Raw genomic sequence first — 23891 nt, 5'->3', positions numbered from 1 at the left:
AGTGTTGGAGACTAGGCAGCGATTTTTGCAAAATTCCAGCCGGCAGTGCCAGGGGCATTTCCTTTTGGCACACGAACCCGACCAACCCCGGGGCAGGAGGCACTCCCACTGCGGGCCACCCCCGAGCGAGCAGTGTGAACAAAACCCTCGGATCGGGAAGGTCTGCGGAGCGCGCCCGGGCCCACTGGGGCCGGTAACTGAAGCAGGAAGAGACCCAGGCACGGGCTCGCCTAGCGGAGGAACGCGCGGCCCTTCCCGGGCAGGAGGTGGGCGGCGACCCACCCCATTAGAATTCGTCCAGTCTCCGCTCGCGCGCTGTGACTTCCCGGGGACGTGGGAGGCACCCAGGGCGCACGGACTGAAATGGGCTGAGTTATCACTACCTCTCCCAGTGGCAGCAGAGAGCACCCGACCGCCAGCCGCCGGGAAGCCGCAGAAAGAGCGCGCTAGCCCCGCGACTACTTCCCATCTCTGCAAGAACCGAGAGGGGAGAGGAGCAGCTGACCGCCGGGAGGTGGCAGCGCCCGGGCGCTGACAGCACCGAGCTCCCTGCGCCCTGCCGCCGGGTGCCCAGCTGACCGCCCGCGAGGCGCCCGCGCCCGGCCAGCCCAGAGGCTGGAAGCAACAGGTGCAACCCGAAGTCACTCTCGGAGCGAGGGACCACCGGCAGCCAGGTTCTGGGGGCGGCAAGGCCACCCGGGGTCTCTCTTCTCCGCGACTGAGTGCCGAGTCCCTCCGCGTCCGCCGCTCGGTGGCCGCGCAGCAGGCGAAGGCGCGGAGGCAGAGGTCGCCTGGCGCTCCCCCAGCGCCGCCCGCGCCCCGCGAGGTCCGCCTCCCGCGCCCGCCCCACCGCAGAGACCGTGCCATCCGGCACGGTCGCCCCGGGCCCTTCCCGCCGCTCGGCTCATCGGGAGGCTCTGCGGGGCGCACCCGCGGGGCCATGGAGCTGGCGGCGGGGAACCTGAGCGAGGGAAACGCGTCGGGGGCCGAGCCTGGCGGCGCCGAGCGGAGGCCGCTGTTCGGCATAGGCGCAGAGAACTTCGTCACGCTCGTGGTGTTCGGCCTCATCTTCGCGCTGGGCGTGCTGGGCAACAGCCTGGTGATCACCGTCCTGGCGCGCAGCAAGCCGGGCAAGCCGCGCAGCACCACCAACCTGTTCATCCTCAACCTGAGCATCGCCGACCTGGCCTACCTGCTCTTCTGCATTCCCTTCCAGGCCACGGTGTACGCCCTGCCCACCTGGGTGCTGGGCGCCTTCATCTGCAAGTTCACCCACTACTTCTTCACCGTGTCCATGCTGGTCAGCATCTTCACCCTGGCCGCGATGTCGGTGGACCGCTACGTGGCCATCGTGCACTCGCGGCGCTCCTCCTCGCTGCGGGTGTCCCGCAACGCGCTGCTGGGCGTGGGCCTCATTTGGGCGCTGTCCATCGCCATGGCCTCGCCGGTCGCCTACCACCAGCGCCTCTTCCACCGCGACATCAGCAACCAGACCTTCTGCTGGGAGCTGTGGCCCAACGAGCGCCACAAGAAGGCCTACGTGGTGTGCACCTTCGTGTTCGGCTACCTGCTGCCGCTGCTGCTCATCTGCTTCTGCTACGCCAAGGTGGGGGGCGCGGGGCGCGGGGCGCGGGGAGGGAGGGAGGGAGGAGGGAGCCTGTGCGGTGGCTGTGTGGCCCGGCCTGGGCTGGCTTGCAGGAGAACTTTTTCCACTCCAGCTTGCCCTTGCTTCTTCTTGGGCTTGCCCGTCTGCGGTTGTCCAGGAAGGGTGCTTGGAGTTTGAGAAATTCTGGCGAAAGTTTACAGTCCACTTCCCAGATGTGCAGGAGAGCAGCTTTCCCTGCCTCGCTCCCCGGAGGAGCGCAGCGCAGCCCTGACGCCCCGAGGTGGCCCGGGGCGGCCGGCGCGCACCCACCGCGGGTTCCTGGGCTGGGTGAAAACCCTGCTCTGCTTTAGCGACTCTTCGCGCACGTCTGCCTGCGCGATGGAAGGAGGGCGCGGGGCTGGGGGAGCCCTAGGGAGCGCTCTGTGGGTCCTGGCCGCGGCCTCCGGCTGGGCGGGAGGGACCCCGCTGCGCGCGCTCCCCGGGCTGCGCCAGGGCGCCTTGTGAACGCAGGAGGCTAAGTCTAAAAGCCCGAGGGGTAAAACAATATTTCTTCACAGTCTTCATTGGAGTCTCCAGTGAACTCTGGGTGGAAAGAAGCTGGAGCTGTTGTGTTTCTCTATTTGCGTCCCTTTTAGGAAGGTTGTGGGGACAGTGTTCAGTGATTGGGGCCACAATAGGCGAACTCGGGGAAGGCACCCCCGACGGGGTGTGATTTCAGCTGAGGTTTCTTCCTTACTGCAAGGCGGTTCTCATCCTCCCGCGATGCTCTTTCACTAGTAGCACACGGTTTTGAAGATTTTATCCTGATCAAAAAGTGAAACCTTTTGACACAGCTGGCCACACTGGAGTTAACACACTACATATTTAATGGCCTGGGACGTGATTTTTGGAGTGAACTCTGACCCCCAACATACTCTCTCCTGCCTTTTCATCACCATCAGACAAACTCCTTCTTAACCAAATTCAGAAATTCCTGTCGGCTTTCCTTCAGCCCCCTCTCTCTGCCCCTGCTCTCCTTCTGAAAAGGTTTTTGCCTTTCGGGCAGTGGATAATTGGAAGATGTGAGAAGCAACAATATCTTCTATTCATAAAGTAGTTTTTTTCCTGACAAGTGCTTAAGCCATCTGAGTTTTCTATATCATGTATGTATAGTGTCTCTTTTTGAATGGTAATACTTTTGGAAATGATCTGAAACAATTCAAAGGGTTAGATCGAAAGAATTAGAGGATTTAGAAAATAACTCTAGGTTAGTTATTTGGAAGATGACACACCTAGTTACCTGCAAATACCAAAGAAAGGTTAGCTTCACCCAGGGCAGTCACCGTCCCCCTGCCACACAACGTGATCTCATTTAATCTGCACACCAGCCTTAGGGGTGGGCGGTGGCCCCTATTTTAAGGACAAGGAAACTGAGTTCAGAGGAATGAAGTAACTGTTTCAAGATTATGCCACAACTGAATGGGTCAGGGAAGACTTTTTAATGCCATTGAGTTATATTCACACACCACGTAATCCAGCCAAAGTGTACAATCAGTGGCTCACAGTGTCATCACATAGTTGTGCATTCATCACCACAATCAATTTTAGAACATTTTCATTATTCCAAAAAATAAAAAATATATAAAATATAAAAGAAAACTTTTATATCCTATACCCTTTATCCCCCCCTCCCATTGTTGAGCCCTAGTATCGGTACACGACATGTGTTACTGTTGATGAAAGAATATAAAGATATCGCTGTTAAGGATAGTCCACAGTTCACAATAGGTACGTTTTTCCCTTACACCACTCCACTATCAACTCCCTGTGAGAGTGTTGTGTGTCCGTTCCGGTTCATGAAAGAAGTTTTTTATATTTGTACAGTTAATCACGGTCATTGTCAGCACAAGAGTCACTGTGTTACCTGTTCCTATGTCTTATCCTCTCCTTCTCCTTCTCGTGCCATCTGTGACTCTATACCACTCCTTTCAGCCCCATTCAGGAGAGACTCTAACCCAGGGATTCTGAGTCCCCTGCAGGAGGGCCCCTTGGGGAGGGCCCTGAGTGTGTGAGAAGAGTCCAGGTGTTCCATGCTGTCAGTTTGGGACCAGATGGTTCTTTAACAAGTTTGGCTTTTGAATTCATAATCACCTGGATGAGAACCGAAGCGTCCTCTTCCTGTTTAGCCCAAAATGTCTTTAAGGATGACAACTTCAAGTCTCCTCAATGGGGCTGACGAGGGAAACTTGAAGGAGTAAATGGGCTACATTTCCATCATTTGGGAGTTTACAAATGTTGCACATGGGAAAAAGTTTAAAACTGGTTCTCAAAATTTAGTCAGTCCCTATTCACTGTAATAGCTGTTTATATGGAAATAGTTGTTTCTAAGCATAACTGGAAAAATCTTTGAGATTCGAAGTAATATTTGCAAATTCACTCAAAGGTCTAAGTAGATGGGGGAACAAGCTATTTCACGTTGCTGTTCCTGTGAACCCCAGTGAAGGATTTTGCCTCTTGGGTGCTGGGTTCAGGGCTGGCTGTTTCTCTGGGGTCCAGATTGGAAAGCCAAGATGAAAATCCCTGATGGCCAAGCATGCAGCCAGACTTAAATGCATTTCTTTTCATTTTTAAATTTAAGAAGGGAATTACATTCCAGAGCTTCCTTCTGTTCCCAAAATCGTACATATTTTTTGTTAAATCATTCTGTGAGATTTCTCTGTACCTGGATCTCCCTGGAAGCCCTGAGGACCCTGTGGGGCTGGGGGACGCAGTGCCCTGGAAAGTCCCTCCTCGCTGTCGTGGAGAATCGCACAAAGCCCACTTCGCCGAGCGCCTTGGCACAGCGGGCCTATCTGGGGGCCGGGCTGACCTCGGCTCATGCTGGGGTGGGGCCTCCTGCCTGCCCCCAGAGGCGTAGGGGGATGAGGGCGTGCTGCCGGGCCGCCGTCTTTGCCTCCCGGGGCACAGCCTCCTTGGGGTGCAGGCGCTTCTTCGATGAGCACCCAGAGCGCAGGCCCTGGCAGCGGCACAGCGTCAGGCTGGGCCGGTCTGGCTTCCTCTGTCATTCAGCCGCAGTCGGCTTCCTTCAGTAGTCTGAAGGTACTGAGCAGAGAGCCAACCTAATTCACTGGAAGATGAAGTAGAAAACCTGTGAATTTTCCATTTTGACCTGTCTTCAGGTACTCCTGGGGCCTCTGCTGAACTGCTGTCCCTCTGTCCTCTCCTCCTGCTCCCGGCTCTCAGACCAGTGTCCCCTTTTTCTCTCCTGCAGGGAGACCCACTCAGGCCCCCTGACCTGTCCAAAGAGTCCTGCCTCAGGCCTTTCCTTCCCCTTGTAAACATTTTCCCTTTTGTTCCTGCCAAAGCTTGTCTTCTGTCTTTGCCTTCCATTTGATTTTTTGGTACCTCCGTTTCTGGCATCAAAATAGCAAACGCATCCAACGTTTGTTCATGGGGAGTTCCCAAGTGCTCCTGCGGCCGGCAGAACACTTGGGTGCTGGTGGGAGGTGGCCTGAGCACCTCAGGCAGTGGGAAGTACTGCAGTCAAGCAAGGGGTGGGGATGGACCGTCCACACCCAGAGTGGCCGCCCGGGACTGCAAGGGAGAGGGACGCGTTCTGTCTTCTCAGGCCGCGGGCGTCCGTCCAGCAGGTGGACTGGGCTTGCAGCAGGTCCACTTGGTTTGGCGGCCGCTGTGGGTGGTGCTGGAGGGCCCCGGAGGAGGGGCACGTGCTCTCACCTTCCCTCGGCTCCGTCTGCACCCAGTGTGCAGCTCTGACTCACCCAGGAGCTAACGTTTCTCTCAGCTGGGATATACAAAATGAAATCAGATACTCATTCTTGGGATTGGTAGTCTCATATAAGACCAAGTTGAGGTTGGAAATTCCTGTATATAACCAAATATTTTCACATCCCATCTTCTGAGAATTAAGCAGGCAAGAGAAGGCAAAGATGGTTTCTATAATTACCAAAGGCAGCACATCTTCAAGGAGGCTCGCTGACAGGACATCGGTGGGAGAGCCTGGCTAGCGGGTCTGTCTCAAAGTCATGTTGATGCTGAATTCCCCAAATCCAAATTGTCCAAGAGCACAGCACAGGGGGAGTGTTTGAATAAAGGGCCGAAGGAGTCATTTTCTCTTCGAGATTTGCAGTGGACACGACCCATGGGGAATGTGGGACACACGGAAGCAGGTGCTAACACCTTCTCTTTTGGCCCAGCTGCCTCGGAGAAATGCGGTTTCCTTCTCTCCTTTCACCCAGTTTCCTCCATCAGGGCAGGAGCCCCGGGTTGTCCATGTCTGGCCTCATGTCTGGTGTGCAGCAGGGATATGACGATGGTTACATGTAAAATCCTGAGCTCCACAAAGACACAAGCCAGGCTGCTGTGGCTACATCGTGAGCAGCCATGGGGCTCTCTCTGGACCAAAGCCCAGAGCTCCACGCTCTGGCACCTTCTGCAAATGATGCCGCAGCTCTGACCTGCCTCCCTTGGGTGTCATCCTGCCACCCCGTGGGTGTTGCCCTCCCACCACATTCCTGAATGTTGGAAGTGCAGACATTTTTGGCAATTCCCATTTGGTGTTATTTTCTTACCCAATGCGTATTTTTGTTTAAACGATTTCATAAATAATGATACCATATTAGAAAGCCAATAATTGTCAATGCAAATAGATAATGGATTGTGAGGTGTCTGGCAAATTGGTTTTATTGTTTTGTGCTTTTCAGGTCCTCCATCATTTGCACAAAAAGCTGAAGAACATGTCGAAGAAGTCTGAAGCATCCAAGAAAAAGGTAATGCTCACAAATATGTATGTATCTATGATATATGTTATTTTGTAGACTTTATTTCTACTCTTCATTACGCTCACATTCACCCAATACCTGTAAAATTTAAGTTCCTTGGTACAGAGGGTTGAAAGAAGCCTGTTCCTCACAGGTCACTACAAACTGCGTTACAAGGCAGGGGGGGATTTGGAGGGAGGCAATTAAGTGTGGGTGTTTCGGACTCTGCATCCTACTAGGAGGTGTGTTCCAGGATGGTTAGGACAGAGTGCGGACTCGGGGCAAGGTGTGAAATCATATCGATTTTGTTTTCTATTTACCATCTCTGATGTGATTCCAGAAGGCCCTGGTTTAATTCTCTTTCAAGAGAAACTGTTACAACCTCTCCCTACAGCACATGCTCCGTCCTTCTCTCTTCTACCCAGACCTGGGCTTCTATCAGCCCGAGGAGGATCTAACTAAAGGTGGAGGAAGCTTGGAGGGGAATTCTACCCTTTCTATTGTCTTTCCTGCCAAGTAAATTCTGATTTAAACACATCTCTTCTGATGAATGCTAAAAGCATCTAACTTTGATAATCATATATATCAAATAAAATTTATATTTATTACATTTCACATTTTGAGGAACAACCGTTTTACAAATCAGGATTAATTTAACCCTTATTCAGATAATATCTACATAATTTCTGATTTTGGAAAGTAGAATGAGATTATTAGACAATATGATTAAAGAGGAGGAGATTACAACCAGACATTTTACCCACAAATATCAGTAATGAAATCTTAAAATACCTTGTTTTTCCTTCTAAATGGACAAGACTTGCAGAAATTATAGTGTAAATAATCATATTTACTTTTAAGAATTCTACTTAGGAAAAAAGCCCCTTTTGCCTTTCTTTGTTTGGAAACAGTAACGTGGCAGAAACACTTCTGTTCCTAAAGTAGATGACAGTGGCACACAGTTATTTAAAAAGCACAAAAATTAAGGCTTTTTTTTTTCTGGCAGCAAAAATTAGCTTTATTAGAAGTCCAGTCATTCAGTTTTTAGGTTAAACTCGTAAGATTAAACGCTGCAGAACGTGTCACATGACCAGCTCGTGGCCTCCCTGCGCTGAAGCTGCCTGACATCTGAGCTGTCACAGTCTCGGCTTCCTTTACATTTCCAGGCCCCCCATAAACACTGACAAAGTGTTAACTTGCAGGCATGGAATAAGCCCTGAAAGCCGTGGTTTTCCTCCTCTGTTTTCAGTGGCTTTTCCTTGCACTACAGTTTTTCCATTTTCCTAGTCTGGTTCTTAGGTTCTCCTCTGAGCACCACTTCTCATCTCCAAGACAGTGATCCACTAAGAACCTTAAGCATCGCTTGCAGGTTCCCCCTGGCCGTGTTTCTGGAACCCTGGCTGGGGGGCTATTTATAGACCCCAGCCCTGTGCTGCATCCCAGCATGCTCACGGGACTCGAAGAGAAACCAGCTTCTCCTGGAAGCCAACTTCACAGCCGAGGAGGCTGTGTGTCCATCCCAAAGGTTGCTCCCATGACGGGTGCTTGGACAGCCAGGGGAAAGAAGGATGGGCCATGGACCATCACAGAGGAGGTGCCCTGGACATGGGCCGGGCTGTCACCAACAGGAACGAAATAAAATGTGCCTTTCACATTTGCTGGATGGTATTTGTGTGCTACGATTAATGTTAGTCTCTATATTTGAAAGAGTGCTGCTGGGAAACCATATACGTCCCAGAGAAGTATTAAGTGATCAAAAGAATGAAAGTAAGTCTTATGGGAAATGGTTACAAAACTTCTATTTTTAAAATATTTTTTATTGTGAAATATAATGTATAGACAAAAAAGTGGTAAATTTCAAAGTACATTGTTACAAGTAGTTATAGAACAGATTTCAGCGTTTGGTATGGGTTACAGTCCCACAATTTTAGGTTTTTCCTTCTAGCTGCTCCAGGATGACTGCTGAGTCATACTCATTAGTTAAATCCTATCTTCTCTGTTACAACTCTTCCCTCTCATTTGGCCTTGCTCCTAATCTTCAGGGGTATTTGGGCAATGACCATTCTAACTTCTTTATGCTGGAAAGGAGCGTCAGCATTATGAGATAGGGGGATGGAACTAGTGAATGTTGTTGGAGAGGCTGGCCCCTCTAGGTTTCAGGACCTATCTGGCCTAGGAACCCATCTGGAGGTGTAGGTTTCTGGAAAGTAATCATAGTGTATGGAACCTTTGTAGAATCTCAGCTAGAGCCCTAGGCATTCTTTAGGGTCAACAGGAATGGTTTTGGTTGAGATTTGGTAAGCTATGGTAATTAGCAGTATCTAGCTGAAGCGTGCATAAGAGTAGCCTCCAGAACAGCCTCTTGACTCTATTTGAACTCTCTTAGCCATGATGCCTTACTCTGCTACATTTCTTTTCCCACTGTTGGTCAGGAAGGCACTGTTGATCCCATGGTGTCAGGGCCAGGCTCATCCTGGGAATCATGTCCTGTGTTGCCAGAGAGACGTTCGCCCCTGGGTATCATGTCTCACATAGGAGGGAGGATAATGATTTTATTTGCAGAGCTGGGCTTAGAGAGAAAGAGGCCACATCTGAGCAACAAAAGAGGTCCTCTGGAAGTAACTCTTAGACATAATTATGGACAGGCTTAGCCTCTCTCCTACAGAAATAGGTTTAACAAGAAAAAGCCTGGGGATCAAGGGCTTGGCCTATTGATTTGGGAGTCAATGTAGTGTGTGTGTGTGTGTATATATATATATATATATATAGTGTATATGTGTGTATCTGCATGTATATATATGTGTGCATATCTATATATGTATGTGTATATATACGTATTTGTGTATGTACATATATAATCCTTTTTCATTCTTACCATGGGAGAAGGTTCAGCAATAAGCTTTGGAAGTGAGAAAAGGTCTTCTCTCTTCCATTCTCACACCTTCTAGCCCACAGAAGCCACTGAAGAGATATCAGATCTCTATTGATTCAATTGTCACACTGTTTTCAGAAAACAAAATGTGGTGGTGGTGATTGTAAGTGCATGTATTTGTGTGTCCAAAGAACAGAAAGGGCAGAGGTGCAGGGGTATAAGAAGAGGCAGTATAAAGAAAGAGGAGAGGATGTGGGGAGAAGGTTAGAGGGAAGAGAGATGTCAAAGGGTGGGGAGAGAGAAGAGATCCAAGAGAAAGGAAAGGAGAGTGAGCGAGAATAGAAAGCAAGAATAGACTGTACATTCCCTGAAGGCAGGGGTTGGACTGAGTCATGAGGAGGATTCCCTGGTCTTAGCAGAGGAAATTGTTGCTCTGTACATAAGTAGTATTTGATGAATCATCAGTTGAAGTGATAAAAGACTTTTCATAGTTTCTTCATTTCAATTCCACTTGTTTCCACCCCTTCTCAACGGCCAAATAGTGTTTCCCTTAAGATTTAGAATAATCATGGGGTAGATAATTAGACCTTTCATGTTAAACATGCTGAACAGCTGTTCTCCATTTTGGGAGGGAAAACAGAAGAAAAAAAGTGATTTCTATTGTAGAAATCATTGTAATAGCAGTACAGAGAGTCCTATAGTTGATGGAATGTTTTGCTCATGTTCTGAAGGACATAAAGACACATTTTCTCACTCAAGGCCGATGCTCACATACTACTCAAGTTTCTTTAATCCTTGGGAGACTTCAGAATGGAATAGAAAACTATGCTGGCTAGTTGCTTCTAGCAGGGAAATCAGATTAGAAGACCCCTTGCTGTCCCGTGAAGCACTCGGCTCTTTTAGCAGTTGCCTTCACTGGTTTCTCTGGCTTAAAGTAATCCAGCAAGCTATTTGGCTGCCATTTATATAATTTACAAAATGTTTTTCTTCATTCTCATCTTTTAGTCACTTTTTTCTTCCTAGCCAAGTTCCATTAGATAAGGGTAGAATTCTTTGAAGAAAGAATAGATGCCTCTGATGATTTGAAAAATAGCCTCTTACACAAAGAATAGAGATCACTATTTCAGAGAAACTTAAAGCATAAGGAAAGGAGTAAAAGGTTACCAAGCTCATAAAGGACCCAATCTCAAGTGTAATAAGAATTAGTGTAGAGATTTAGAGCATAATTTCAAATGATGACCTTTTCTCCATCTACAGATAATGTTGTGATTCTACCCTATAAATGGACATGCGAGGGGAGTAGCACATACATGGGATAAAATCCATCTGTCATGGGGGCAAATGATCCTGTAAGAAATGAGAAAAGTTAGATCATATGAGACGTTTGAAAAGCATCAGCCTCATTCTCCACAGTGGGGGGCTGTCAGTGTTACATTTCAGAGAGAAAAGGAGGAAGCAGCCTTTCCATCTCTTTAGGGGAAAGAAAACCATGGTTCAGCCTGGGGGCCTTCCAATGCTGAGTGAATACATTTGGTTGTCTAACTTCAGGTGGGTAGGATAATTTCACACTTTCTGTGGGGCTCCCAACAGGCCATTGAGCTTCCCCTGGGGAACTGCCCAGTCCCCTCCCGGGCCACCGGCTTGGAGCAAAGTCCAGAAGTCTGAAGTCTTGAAGAGCTCAGCGGAGGGCAACGGGGGAACCGCTGAGCTGTCTAAGCCCCAGGCTTGGACATAGGCAAATGCAAATAGTTGGGACGAAGCCTTCCACGCGGGGCTGGTGCATTCTGGATACACGGTTTTTGAGTCTGACAGTTTGGAAATAGGGCTAGAGAAAGAAATGTGGTTTTCTTCCTTACTTTCCTGTACGTTCTCTTTCTGCACTCCCTTTTCTGGCTCTGAAGACTGCAAGCCTCCCTTGCCAAGGGATACAGAGAAAATCACTTTCTGTTTCCAGATGTGTGTGTGGCTGTATTTGCCTAACCTGATGTCGCTGGGCCCAGCTGTGGCCAGCCCAAGGCCTCAGGACCAGCTCGGGAACTGGTTGCAGGGGATGGGCTGGGACGGCAGCTGCGAGCCACTGAGTGCTTGATGAATGCGGGGAAAGTGCAAACCTCTGGGCATGCCGAGCTTCAAGTACATTGCCCCGCAGTCATTCCACCGACCCCTCCGGGAGCGGTCAGAGATAAATGATGCCATTTATGCAAATACCTGCTAGATGATCCGTCCCAGCATTTACATTGTAAATTGTAGTCCAGCCCCATCTCAGAGCTACCAGGAGACCAAGTGGGTAGAATCACAGGCAGGACTCTCGCCCCCATTTCTCAGAAGGCCCAAGGGATTGCTGAAAATTACGATGGCACATTGGGTGAGAATTAGGCCACACAGTAAGTGCACTACCCCAGGAAACAGCACGTCCTCGTGGCACTGCTTTGCCTGTGCATGTTGATAAGTTGGGGAGCCTGGCAATAAGCTGCCAGAAACTATTTCTGCCCTATACTTTGTATTTAGTAAGATTCCTGGAAGAAAGGATGAAACAATATGCAGGAGTATTTATTTTATGAAGTAGAGAAACAGCCTCACTGTCTTAGGAAGAAAAGGTAGAGCTATGTGTTCTATTTGTGGGTGTGACTGTGTCTACATGGTGGCACTGCTCCCATGCCAGGAGAGCAAACGGGACAGCTCACGCTCCCTCACTAAGGCCTATGGGTACTTGTTTGCTGGGTGCTGTGTGCTAAGTGGGTCTCATGTGTAAACTGACCTCCCCTATAAAAAGCCACTATTGGGTTGTTGCATCCATTTTAGTCAAGACTGTTCTGTACAGAAGAGAAAAGAGCCCACTGTCCCTGGGTGAGGGTCCCCCTGTGATGCCCCTCAGTGCCAGACACTAAAGCTGGCACCCTGCCTGGAGGTCCACAGCCATGCTGGGAGGAGCGCAGTGGGGCTGCTGGGTGCAGGCCCTCACATGCCCCTCCCCATGTCCAAGGAGGTCTGTAGCCATGCCAGGGAGAGAATGGCGGGGCTGCTGGGTGCAGACCCTCACGTGCCCCTCCCCATGTCCAAGGCCCTCTGCTAAAAATATTCCAAAGGAGTGGTTGGGTTCCTACCTTCCAGGCTATCGGCTGAGGGGTCCCTGGTTTCCACCTGCACAGTGAAAACCTCAAAGGAAACTCGTGGACCTTGCCTCTGATTTCCCAGTATTTCTGCTTTAGGGGTAGCAAGAGCATGTCCTTAAGATTCCTCTTTCTAAAGGATTCAACTCCCCGCTAGAGCGAGGCACGGAGCTGGAGCACTCTTCAGCATGGGAGGCTGCAAGCTTCCTTGTCTGATTAAGTGAGGGAATTGAGACCAACACCGCCTTCAGGGGGCTTTAATGACCCACACAACTGCACACTCCTGGGTTCTAAAGCAGCACCGGAGTGGGTGGGCAAGTAATGGGGCTGCTGGTAAAGGCACTTCTGAGCTTTGCCTTCCCTGAGACCTGAGCTGTCGGGAAATGGGTTGGGATGCTCATAGGCCTGGCTTCTGGCTCTCACGCTGCTGTTGAGTGGTGGGACGTTGGCTGCCTTAACTCTTCTAAGACTCCATGCTTAGTCTGCAAACTGCTGGAATATGTAACAGAACTGGAATGGCTTTTAAAAAGGGGAATTTAATAAGTTACATGTTTATAGTTCTAAGCCTATAAAAATGTCCAAACTAAGGCATCCAGAAAAAGATACCTTAATTCAAAGAAGGCTGATGGGTGGGGGATACTTGTGTAGCTGGGAAGCCCCGTGGCTGGCCTCTGCTGGTCCTTTGCTCCTGGGCTCCACTGCTTTCAGCCTCTGTTCCTGTGGGAATCCCTCACTTTGCTTCTCCAGGGCTGGCTTTCATCTCTTGGCTTCCATTGGCTCTCTCCAGGCTCTGGTTTGCTTAACATCTCATGGCAATGTCTGCTGGGCTCCAAACATCTCTAAACATATGTGTCTCTGTTCTCTGTCGGCTCCCTCTCTGTCAGCTCTGTCATTTCTGACTCTCTCTGAAATGTTTCCCCTTTTAAAGGATTCCAGGAAACTAATCAAGACCCACCTATAATGGGTGGAGTCACATCTCCATCTAATCAAAAGAGCACACCCACAGTTGGGCGTGCCACATCTCCATGGAGATAATGTAATCAAAAGTTTCCACCCACAGTACTGAATCAGGATTAAGAGAAACGGCTGTCCCCACAAGACTGGCTCAGAATTAAAACATGGCTCTTCTAGGGTACACAATACTTTCAAACTAACATATCGGTTTCCTCACCTGTAAGCCAAGGATGCTGGAAGGGCCTGCTCCATGGGCTGTAGAAGGAACTGAGAGAAGAATGCACACAGTGGCCGATAAATGCTAGTTTTGAGTTCTGTCTACAACTGCACTGGCTCTGCCAGGATGTTCCGGGGGCATGCTGGCTTCTGGAACATGCTTTTAGGGAGAGACTGAACCTTTTAAGGAAGGAACCAACTAATTGCTTTGTTTCTTTGGGGGTGGGGTGGGGGGGTTGGCAAAGCCAACTGAGGCTTTATTTTGGAAAAGACAAAATTGGTTTCTAGGTGGGGACACGGGCAAGAAGGGGCACCCTGGGGCTCCTGTTACCTACATCCCTGCACAGCTGCTTGTCCCCAGGCCCTAGGGTGGCCATGGCACGGGGATGGCCTGGGAGGGGAAGCAGTGGCAATTCACTGCAGCAGGACATCAGACAACTCAGACATCAGCTTCCCATCGCAGGGCTCAGTCTTCTTCACAGCCGCAGCCTTGGCAGAGCTGCTGCGGCAGAAGGAGCTGGAACCCCTGTGCTAGCCGCAGTGGGACTGGAAGGTGCTCTGGCCACAGCTGCTGCCCATGCCTGAGGCCCCCGAGGTCAGCAGCCATTGGAGGTCTTCATATGAAAACTCATGTTCTGTACCCCCAGACTCCAGCTGCTTTCCGCACCCTCCAGCAGCTCGCCGCAGGTGGTGGTCTCGATGTCCAGGGCCAGTTCATCAGCTCCTGGTGTGTGGGCAGCTTCCCGGCCAGCGCCTGCAGGTCCTGTGCTTGATCTGGCATGTGTGCTCCCCTGGCCCGGCTGCAACTAGTGAGGTCCTCGTACTGGGCCCTGACTTTGGCAATGAGAGGCTGTGTTAGTTAGATTCAGTTGTAAACTTGGCCAGGTGAGCATACCTAGTCTTGTTGCTGCGGACATAAGCCAATGGTACGTGAACCTCATCTGTTGCTAATTACATCTGCAGTCGGCTAGGAGGCGTGTCTGCTGCAATGAGTGACGTTTGACTTAATTGGCTGGTGCTTAAATGAGCGATCACAACGTAGCACAGCTAAGCAGCTTTGCATTCATCATCTCAGCACTTGCAGCTCAGCCCAGGCCTTTGGAGATGCAGAAAGAAGTCACCCCGGGGAAAGTTGTTGGAACCCAGGGGCCTGGAAAGAAGACCAGCAGAGACCATCCTGTGCCTTCCACATAAGAAAGAACCTCAGTGGAAAGTTAGCTGCCCTTCCTCTGAAGAACCAACAAAATAAATCCTCTTTATTAAAAACCAATCCGTCTCTGGTGTGTTGCATTCCGGCAGCTAGCAAACTAGAACAGAGGCCTTCCAAGTCCAGGGAGTGGCTGTGTCCAGCGAGAGGACCACGGACGTGTCTGAGGTCCAGACCTGCAGCTCACGGCTCTCCCCTGCACACAGCTGCCTGAGGAGTTGATCTTGCTGGTCAGCCCCTCCAGGCGGGGCTCCAGGTTTACTTTGCTCTTGTAAGCTACATCCTTCTTGATGAGGACAAACCATTCTCCACACCTGTTTGCTCACTGGTCTCATCCCTCTGTGTATTCTCGAAGCTGTCCCCCAGCCGCTACATGCAGCCGGGCTCTGCCTGCGGCTCAGCGTCTCCTGGCCCAGGGACTCCCGCTGCCCCCAAGGCTGGCCATGAGGCTGTCCACGTGCTCCGGCCGCCCACTGCCGCGGCGGGAGGGCCCCTTGTCTCCAGCATCTTGCGCTGCTGCTCCGGGACCCTGAAGACGAAGGAAGTAGACTTGCTGAGGGACTTGATCTGCTCCTCCTCCTGCCCCCGCCGGGCCTGCATGCTGGGCCACCTTCGGCCCCTGCACTCCCTGCCCCGCTGTAGCCCCCGACAGACCCAGATTGTCCCCCGGCTGCCCTGGAAGCCGCCGCCGAGGAGCTGACCGGGTGCCAGGCTGGCTTGGGACGGAGGTGGGTGTCCTGTCGGACTTCTGGGTGGCCCCGATGGACGTGGTGGAAGCTGAGAAGCAGGCAGGTGGGCAAAACCAGAGGTGGGAGGAGCCAGGCACTGCTGCCTCGTGGTTCATCCCTTTGTACTTTGAGTTTTACAAATTTGGCCCCTTTACTTATGGCGTTTTAATTTTAAATAGATCATGATTTTTGTTTGAATCCAGATAGATGGAGTTTTCACTGAATCCTGCAGCTAGTTTCCGGTTGTGGCCTTTTCCAGTGTCCTGAGCAGGCTTGACCCTGCCCTCTGGGGTGGCCGCGGGTCAGTGGGAGAAACCCGGGGGTGAGCACGACATCAGAGGAAAGTCCTATCGCGTTGGGGTCCGGCACAGTGGAAACCTCGGAGGAAGCTCTGGCCCCGGCCTCTGGCTTCCCGGTATTTTGGATCTAGGGGTCGCGAGAGCAGGGCTGAAGACAGACGCAATCTGCAGGGCGGTCCCCCGCAGACCCCCACCCCCACCCCCGTATGCCCAAGGCAGATGCCTGCGCTCGTGGGGCTGCGGGGCTGCAGCGGGGCCGCAGCGGGGTGGCAGGCGGCTGGCTGCTCTCGCCCGGCTCGGGGAGCTTTTACTCATCTTTCGTACAGTGTTTCACCTCTGTGCGTGCTTATTTCCACGATTTAAAGCACACTTTCCCTAATCCACATGTGCGTCACATACACCCTAAAATCATCACCATGGAGGGTCATGACAGGGCTTGGGAAAGTTTGGGACATAAAATCTCCTTTCACTGTTAACGTCCGGCAAGTGAACGTTAACAGTGAAAGGAGATTTAATGTCTTCTGTGTGGCCCCACGACAATATATATAAAATGATCTTAGGATGTATTTTTAAAAGGCTGGATTCTTTTTCTGCTGTGATTGACACATTTCTGTTTGTGTCGTTTTTTCCCCTGCCCCACCGTTCCTGCCGCTCCTGTCCTCCCCCTCCCCTCTCCCTCCCCTCCCCTCCCTCTCCCCTCCCCTCCCCTCCCCCTCTCCCACCATTTGTCACCAGACAGCGCAGACGGTCCTGGTTGTGGTTGTGGTCTTTGGGATCTCCTGGCTGCCGCACCACATCATCCATCTCTGGGCCGAATTTGGAGTCTTCCCACTGACCCCTGCTTCCTTCTTCTTCAGAATCACGGCGCATTGCCTGGCTTACAGTAATTCCTCCGTGAACCCCATCATCTATGCCTTTCTCTCTGAAAACTTCAGGAAGGCCTATAAGCAAGTGTTCAAGTGCCACGTTCGCCGCCAATCACCTCTCCACAACACTAAGGAGAATAAAAGTCGAGTCGACACCCCGCCATCCACCAACTGCACCCACGTGTGAGGGCGGCGTGCTAGAGCGCTCTCAACCTGAGTGTGCGGCAGCGAGGACCAGGCACGCGCACGCGCAGTGAGCTGCGAAGCCAGGCTGCGGGTTGTTATCCCGACAACACTGCACGTTGCTTTCATTGACTTCCACTGCGCTAGAGTGCTTCTCCACCTGGGAAATTCCTAGGCTTAGTACAGGTTATTATTTTTTTTTTTAGGGAAACTGATTGATATTTTATTTTGAAATTCTCCAGAAACAAAGAAAAGGTTATATAATTTTATGTACCTTACAAAAAAGAGGTTTAACAAAATTCTATAGAAATGCTCAATTCTTCTTGCATGAAATACCAGCCTCATAAACATCATCAAGAATATTTGCAATTTGCATTTTGAGGCACATTTATTTAGGAGTAATATATATTTAATTCTTCAATTTTAAGAGAAGAGGTGATATTATAAGGTATGTGTTTTTAAATCTGGTTATGAACAGAATGAATGTTTCAACTGAATTTTATTTTTTGGTCATGTATATAGAGATACCATCTATTAAGTGGGAAAAATATTTTTTTAAGTTTATTTGCACAGGTCATACCTGCTTCCGACTGTGAATAGTGTATGCATTTCTGAAAATGTGATGCTTTTATCAGTGACCCAAGTTCCCTTAAAGCTGCAGCAGGTAAACAGAGTGTCACCTGACTCTCGGGCCCTAGCAGCTGGCGCTGTAACTTGACACTGTCCTGTGGACCTGGACTTTGGAGATACAACTAAATAAAAACGGGCCCAACAGCCTGTGCATGCTGCTCTCACAGCGGAGGCTGCAGAGGAGTTCTGGGGAATGAAACTGGGCATTACGATTTTATACGTGTGCTTTGCCAAGGCATTAGCCATGCCTTGCGTAAAACCTACCCAAAAGAGAAAATTTTAAATAATGGTGAAATGAGATGTAGATCATTTCAATGGGACTGAAGATTAGTCAGCAGGTGGTAAGCCGCACGCAGTGATGGTCATGCCTTGTGGTTAAAGCATAGCTAACATTTGACTTGACAGTGTTTAAAGAAAGCCAATCATGAGAATGAATATATCCAGGGACACCCTATCTCATGCACACATGAGCTTATATCATTAAATTTATACTCATTTTAAATGCACATTTTCTCCAAATATTATTCCCTCTGGAAATGTTCATTTGTGATTAAAATCGTCATCATTTGAGTTTCAAATATAGTTTTCATGATAATTTCATATTTATTCATGTTTACAATGAGAGCATGGTATGAAAATATTAAGTTATTTGAGTTTCAAATACAGTTTTCATGATAATTTCATATTTATTCATGTTTACAAAGAAAGCATGGTATGAAAATATTAAGTTATTTTATATTAGAAAAGTAATTATCAGACTGCCAGACTTGGATATATTTTAGAAGGAGACAAAAGCAAGGAAATTTTTAAAAATAAGGATTTTGTACAACTTAACAACTGTGCCAAGTCAGGACTCCATAAGAAATATCAAATTTTACATCAGCAGAACCAAGCTCAGTGTCAGCCTTTTGGCATGTTTACTTCTTTAGCTCATCAATTTATTTTTATTAACTGTATTCCTACAGCAAGCAGTATTTACATTTGCAATGGTAGAAATCATTCTGTGGACACCACGTGAGAAAACTGTTTGCTGGCCAGGGGAAAAAAATCTGTGTATATGTGTGTGAATATTTTATGGAAAATGATGTGTTTGTTTAGCATTGTCTTGTAATTTATTCAGCTATAACAGCGGAAACATTGTGTCCCGAGCATAATTCCTGGTGTGATTTGTGGAACTTGTGGTCCGCTTTGCAGATGCGACGTGTCGGTGCGCTGCAGCACTTCTGTGTGCAGGGACCCAGACTGCTGCACAAAGGGTGCCCCCGGGTTGCATTTGGACTTGCGGGGGTGAGGGAAATTTCCTGACCAACTGCTGTTCCCTCCCTCTTCCTGTTAGGCCTCCACTCCTCTGAGTCCTAAGCATAGAAATGGAAGGATTAAAAAATGCAGTAACGTGGCTGATTTCTAAGTAGCCTGTTGAAAATGTGCGTCAGCATGAAGCATTGACCCATATTCATTCCTGGGTCTTCCCCAGATGCTGCTGGCATGTTGGAAGCAAGAGGCAATGCACAAGACTAGCAATATCCGAGTTGCAAGGCGAAATGCAAATAGCTGCATTTTATAGTTAGATAGGATACTCTTTCCTACACATTCTTACTTCAGTCCAATTCTCTTATTCTGAGGTTAGCCCTATTCTTTTACCAAAAACAAATTTTGATACTGATGAGAACTTATATCCTGCAAAGATCCTGGATATTGTAACCCTAACTAAGGTTTTCTGAATGAAGGGTGCTGGGAGAATTTGTAACAGACTGAAGTGGGAGTTCTTGGCCTCTGGCAAGCACCTGCTTCTCAGGTAGGTTTTCCTAATGTGTAGTTCACATGCCCAGTTTTGAAGAACTTCTCAATTGTTCAACAAAGAAAGACTCTGAAACACATGCTTTCACTTCCAGCAGCCAGGCTGAGGGAGAGAGGTGGTGTGTGCCTTTGAAATCCGGCTGCTCAGGAAGCATGTTTTTCAGTGAACTTCAAAGAAAATTGATGCTTTCTCCTTAAGACTTGGCTGCTTCAGTGCTCCAAGGCAGCGGTTACTTTCCTGGACCGTCTGTTCTCACATGGGGAGCCAGGTGCTGGAATATTTAAAAAGCCAGAATGTCTGCTTTTTTCATAAGTATAAGCAAACATTTGGTTTCATTTTGGTGAACACAGTGACTTTCTCGTCAGTGAATTACTAGGACGTATTTTTAAGTAGAGTCTCTCTTAAGTAGAAGATTCTCTTCTAATGCTGTATGTGTAAGCAAGGTGGGGACACTGAGGCCATTTTCTAAATATTCTAAGTGAATATTTTTGTAGTTAACTAAATTGTTCTGTTTTACACATCGGGAGTAAAACTGTCATTTCCTCCCCTTCTCCTTCTCAATCTCTTGTGTTTTTATCTTAACTCACTTCTCCCAGTAACTCCTCCTCACTCCAGTGCTTCCTGCAGTTAAGTTCCTCCATGCTCCAGATACGATGCTTCACAGCAGAGAGGAGAGGATGCTGTTAGACTGCCTGAGCCGTGTAAGGTCAGAGCTTCGTGACTCAGCTTCCCATGGCGATACCGCAGATGACAGCATGCGCTCAGTTCCCTCAGGTGCAGACAGCACGATTCATTGCCAGGATGTACACCGAAACCCAAGGCTGGCTCCTGAGCCCAGATGGTAGCTTCCCTAAACAGCCACGAGTTCCCTCCCCGCAGATGTCCATGGGACTCGGAGCTCTGAAAGCTTGGGCTAAAGCAGCAGTACTTTCAATAAGACAATACTCCTGTTTAAAAGGCTTTACTGAACACATGCATGTAAACTACAGAGTCACGTAAAAATCAGTGTGACTACTTCCCCTTGTAACTTACTCTCCGAAATATGTAAATTTGGTCAGCCTTGGCATCAACTATCTCCCACAGTTTAACTTTGCAAGTGGCAGGTAATTATATTCTCCTGGGCAATTTAGAAATGCTGCCTCTTGGGTTGTTTGTCAATTAAATGTTAATCACTTTTTTTGTGTGTGTGATTTAAAAGACTGGAGTAAGATTAGGTGGCCTAAAATGTTGGCAGTTACGTGTTGGTTTGGAAGAATATTCAAAATGGTAATAATAGCAGGTTTTAATTTATACTGTATTTTAATATTTTCCCTTTTAGAAGAATTAGTGGAAGTATTGATCCAGAAGAATGGTTTAAAATGCCTTCAGAATTTTGGACGTGGCAGCATGTACGAAGGCTATCTCTCAGGAAAGCTATTGTGGATTGTAACACACTAGGCGTATGTTCTGCTTGTTTACTTGTGAGAGGGCCACAGACTTTAGAGGGTGGCTTCTCTTCCTACTGTGGCAGGTTCCTCTGCACTCACCTGTCCAGTGGGGTGGCCATCCTGTGGCTCTGAGGTCAGTATGTCCATTCCAGATGGACAGACTCACTTGAAGCGCCTGGGTGATTGTCTCTGCGTGGCGTGGCATCACCTGCTCTGCTGACCATGAGCGGCCATTTGCCATCCCCCCTCCTATGGCCACTGCTCAGAGGCTCCTGGTGCCTTGGATTTGGTCTGAGGCTCAGTGCTGTGGGAAGGTCACAGCAGTGACTTGGGAGTAGGAAGGCACCGGGAGGCGTGTGCTTTTTACTTTTGGATTCACTGTGGGAACAACCTCAGCTGAATTTTCTCTCTGTCTGTATTAACTTAATGTTGGCCAACGTTGCCGTATTCAGATGATTGAATGGAAGGCTGATCTTAAAACAAAGGGTTTTCATTTTTACTTTTTTTTTTTTTGCTTTTTTTCCCTTTACTTCAGAAATTGTGGGTCTACAGAAAAATCATGAATAAAATACAGGGTCCCCATATACCACCCTAATATAAGCACCTTTACATTGGTATGGAACATTTGTTACAATTGAGGAAGCACATTTTTATCATTGTGATGTTAACTGGAGTCCATGGTTTCACTTGGGGTTCCCAGTGTAGTGTAGTTCCATAGATTAAAAAAAAAGTGTTCTGTTACCATACATGTAATCTTACATTTCCCCTTTTAATCACATTCAGAGCTGTATCTCAGTGCTGCCATTTGTGTTCCAAATGTTGGGTTACTACCTTCACCACCCATTGCCAAAACATTTCCAAGAGTCCAAATAGGAACCCTGAACGTTTTAACCCTAATTTCCCATTCTTTAGCCTTACCCCAGCCCCTGGGAACCTATATTCTAGATTCTGACTTGATGCTTTCTCTTATTCTAATTATTTCATATCAATGAGATAATACAATATTTGTCCTCTTGTGTCTCACTTATTTCAAGTGACATGATGTCCTGATACATTGTGGCATGTATCAAGATTTCATTCCTTTTTGCAGCTAAATAATATTCCATTGAGTGGATAAATCACATTGCATTTTTCCATTCATTGGTTGGTGGACACTTGGGTTGCTTCCATTTTTTGATAATTTTGAATAATGTTGCTATGAACACTCAAATATTTGTTTGAGTCCCTGCTTTTAATTCTTTTGGGTAGATACTTAGAAGTGGGATTGTGGGGTCATATGGTAGTTCTATATTTAGCTTTCTGAGAAACTACCAGACTCTTTTCCACAACGGTTGCACAATTTTACATTACCACTAGCAATGAATGGGTATCCTTGTTTCTCCACATCCTCTCCAATATGTGTTATCTTCCTTTTTTTTTTTTTTAGTGGCAGCCATTCTAATGTGTGAGAAACAGTAACTCACTGTGGCTTTGATTTGAGTTTTCCTATTAGTTAATGATGTTGAGAATCTTTCCATGTGTTTTTTGGCCATTTGTTTATCTTCTTTGGCGAGATGTCTATTCAGGTCTTTTGCCCATATAAATTGGGTTGTTTCTTTCTTTATTGTTGAGTTATAGGATTTCTTTATATTCTCTGGATATTAAGCCTTTATCAGATATGTGGTTTCCAAATATTTTCTTCCATCGATTAGGTTGTCTTTTCACTTTTATGACAAGGTTCTTTGAGGTATAAATGTTTTTAATTTTGCTGAGGTCCTATTCATCTACTTTTTTTTGTTTTTTGTGCTTTGAGTATAAAGTCTTAAAAACCACTGCCTAATACAAGGTACTGAAGATGTGTCCTTTCATTTTTTTCCAGGAGTTTGATAGTTCTGGTCCCTATATTTAGGTCTTTGATCCATTTTGAATTGATTTTCTTATAAGATTTGAGGTGTGGATGTTCTCCTCTTTCTTTTTTCTTCAAGTGGAGATCCAGCTTTCCCAGCACAGCTTGCTGAAAAGACTACTGTTTCCCAATTGAGTGGTCTCTGTCCCCTTGTCAAAAATCATTTGGCCATGAGTGAGTTGATTTCTGAGGTGTCAGTTAGATTCCATTGGTTTATATGTCTGTTCTTGTGCCAATGCTATGCTGTTTTGATTGCTGCGGCTTTGCAATACAGTTTAAGATCAGGAAGTATAAGTTCTCCATCTTTATTTCTATTTTTCAAGATGACTTTAGCTATTCAGTGCCCCTTATCCTTCCATATATATTTGATGATTGGCTTTTCCATTTCTGTAAAGAAGGTTGTTCAGAATATTGATTGGGATTGCTCTGAATCTACAAATTGCTTTGGGTAGGATTCACATTTTAATGGTTTTTATTCTTCCAAACCATAAACATGAAATGCCTTCTATTTGTTTAAATCTTCTTTCATTTCTTTTAGCAACATTTTGTAGTTTTTCTGTGTACATGTCCTTTACATCCTAGGTTAGATTCATTCCTGTATATAGACTTCTTTTAGTTCCTATTCAAATGGAAATTTTTCCTTGATTTCTTCTTCTGATTGTTCATTACTTGTGTGTAGAAACACTACTGATTTTTGGATGTTGATCTTATACCCTGCCACTTTGCTGAGTTCATTTATTAGTTCTAAGATATTTGTTGTGAATTTTTTGGGATTTTTCTGTATATAGGATTGTGTTAGTTTGCAAGCTGCCAGAATGTTATATACAAGAACTGGAATGGCTTTTTAAGAGGGGAATTTAATTAGGTATAAGTTTACAGTTCTTTGCCTATAAAAATGTCCAAACTAAGGCATCCAGTGAAATATACCTCAATTGAAGAAAGATTGATTGGTCAGGAACACCTCTGTCAGCTAGATGGGCACGTGGCTGGCAGCTGCTGGACCCTTGCCCCTGGGCTCCGTTGCTTTCAGCCTCTGTTCCTGTGGGGGTTCCTCACTTTGCTTCCCCAGGGGTGGCTTTCATCTCTTGGCTTCCCTCGGCTTCTCCAGTTTCTGGCTTGCTTACCATCTCATGGTGATATGTGCTGGGCTCCAAGCATCTCCAAATATCTGTATCTTTGTTCTCCAAGTGTCAGCTCTGCTCTGAAGTTTCTGTTGGTACTGTCTTTTCTGAGGCTTCTTTTGTTTCTGACTCTCTCCAAAATGTTTCCTCTTTTAAAGGATTCCAGTAAAACTAATCAAGACCCCCCTGAAATGGGTGAAGTCACATTTCCATCTAATCAAACGGCCAC

At 47.6% G+C, this 23891-nt stretch overlaps 1 protein-coding gene across 1 annotated transcript; it reads left to right on the top strand.

Annotated features, from left to right (window-relative positions):
- Nucleotides 1-940: 940 nt before the first annotated feature.
- GALR1 (galanin receptor 1) lies at nt 941-17985 on the top strand. The gene is made up of 3 exons (XM_077136109.1): nt 941-1606; nt 6310-6375; nt 16488-17985. The coding sequence occupies exons 1-3, from the start codon at nt 941-943 to the stop codon at nt 16803-16805; spliced, it is 1050 nt and encodes a 349-aa protein (XP_076992224.1). The 3' UTR covers nt 16806-17985.
- Nucleotides 17986-23891: the final 5906 nt, after the last annotated feature.

The sequence above is a fragment of the Tamandua tetradactyla genome, chromosome 18, assembly GCF_023851605.1.
Source record: "Tamandua tetradactyla isolate mTamTet1 chromosome 18, mTamTet1.pri, whole genome shotgun sequence".
NCBI lineage: Eukaryota > Metazoa > Chordata > Mammalia > Pilosa > Myrmecophagidae > Tamandua > Tamandua tetradactyla.
The sequence above is the reverse complement of the archived record's forward strand: the minus strand, read 5'-3'. Positions and strand labels throughout refer to the sequence as shown.

What these genes read in the sequence shown, in the direction of transcription:
- GALR1 (XM_077136109.1), top strand. Translation starts at nt 941, where the DNA reads ATGGAGCTGGCGGCGGGGAACCTGAGCGAGGGAAACGCGTCGGGGGCC. An exon ending in TCTGCTTCTGCTACGCCAAG is followed by an intron (nt 1,607 to 6,309) that starts GTGGGGGGCGCG and finishes TGTGCTTTTCAG; the next exon opens with GTCCTCCATCATTTGCACAA. An exon ending in CTGAAGCATCCAAGAAAAAG is followed by an intron (nt 6,376 to 16,487) that starts GTAATGCTCACA and finishes ATTTGTCACCAG; the next exon opens with ACAGCGCAGACGGTCCTGGT.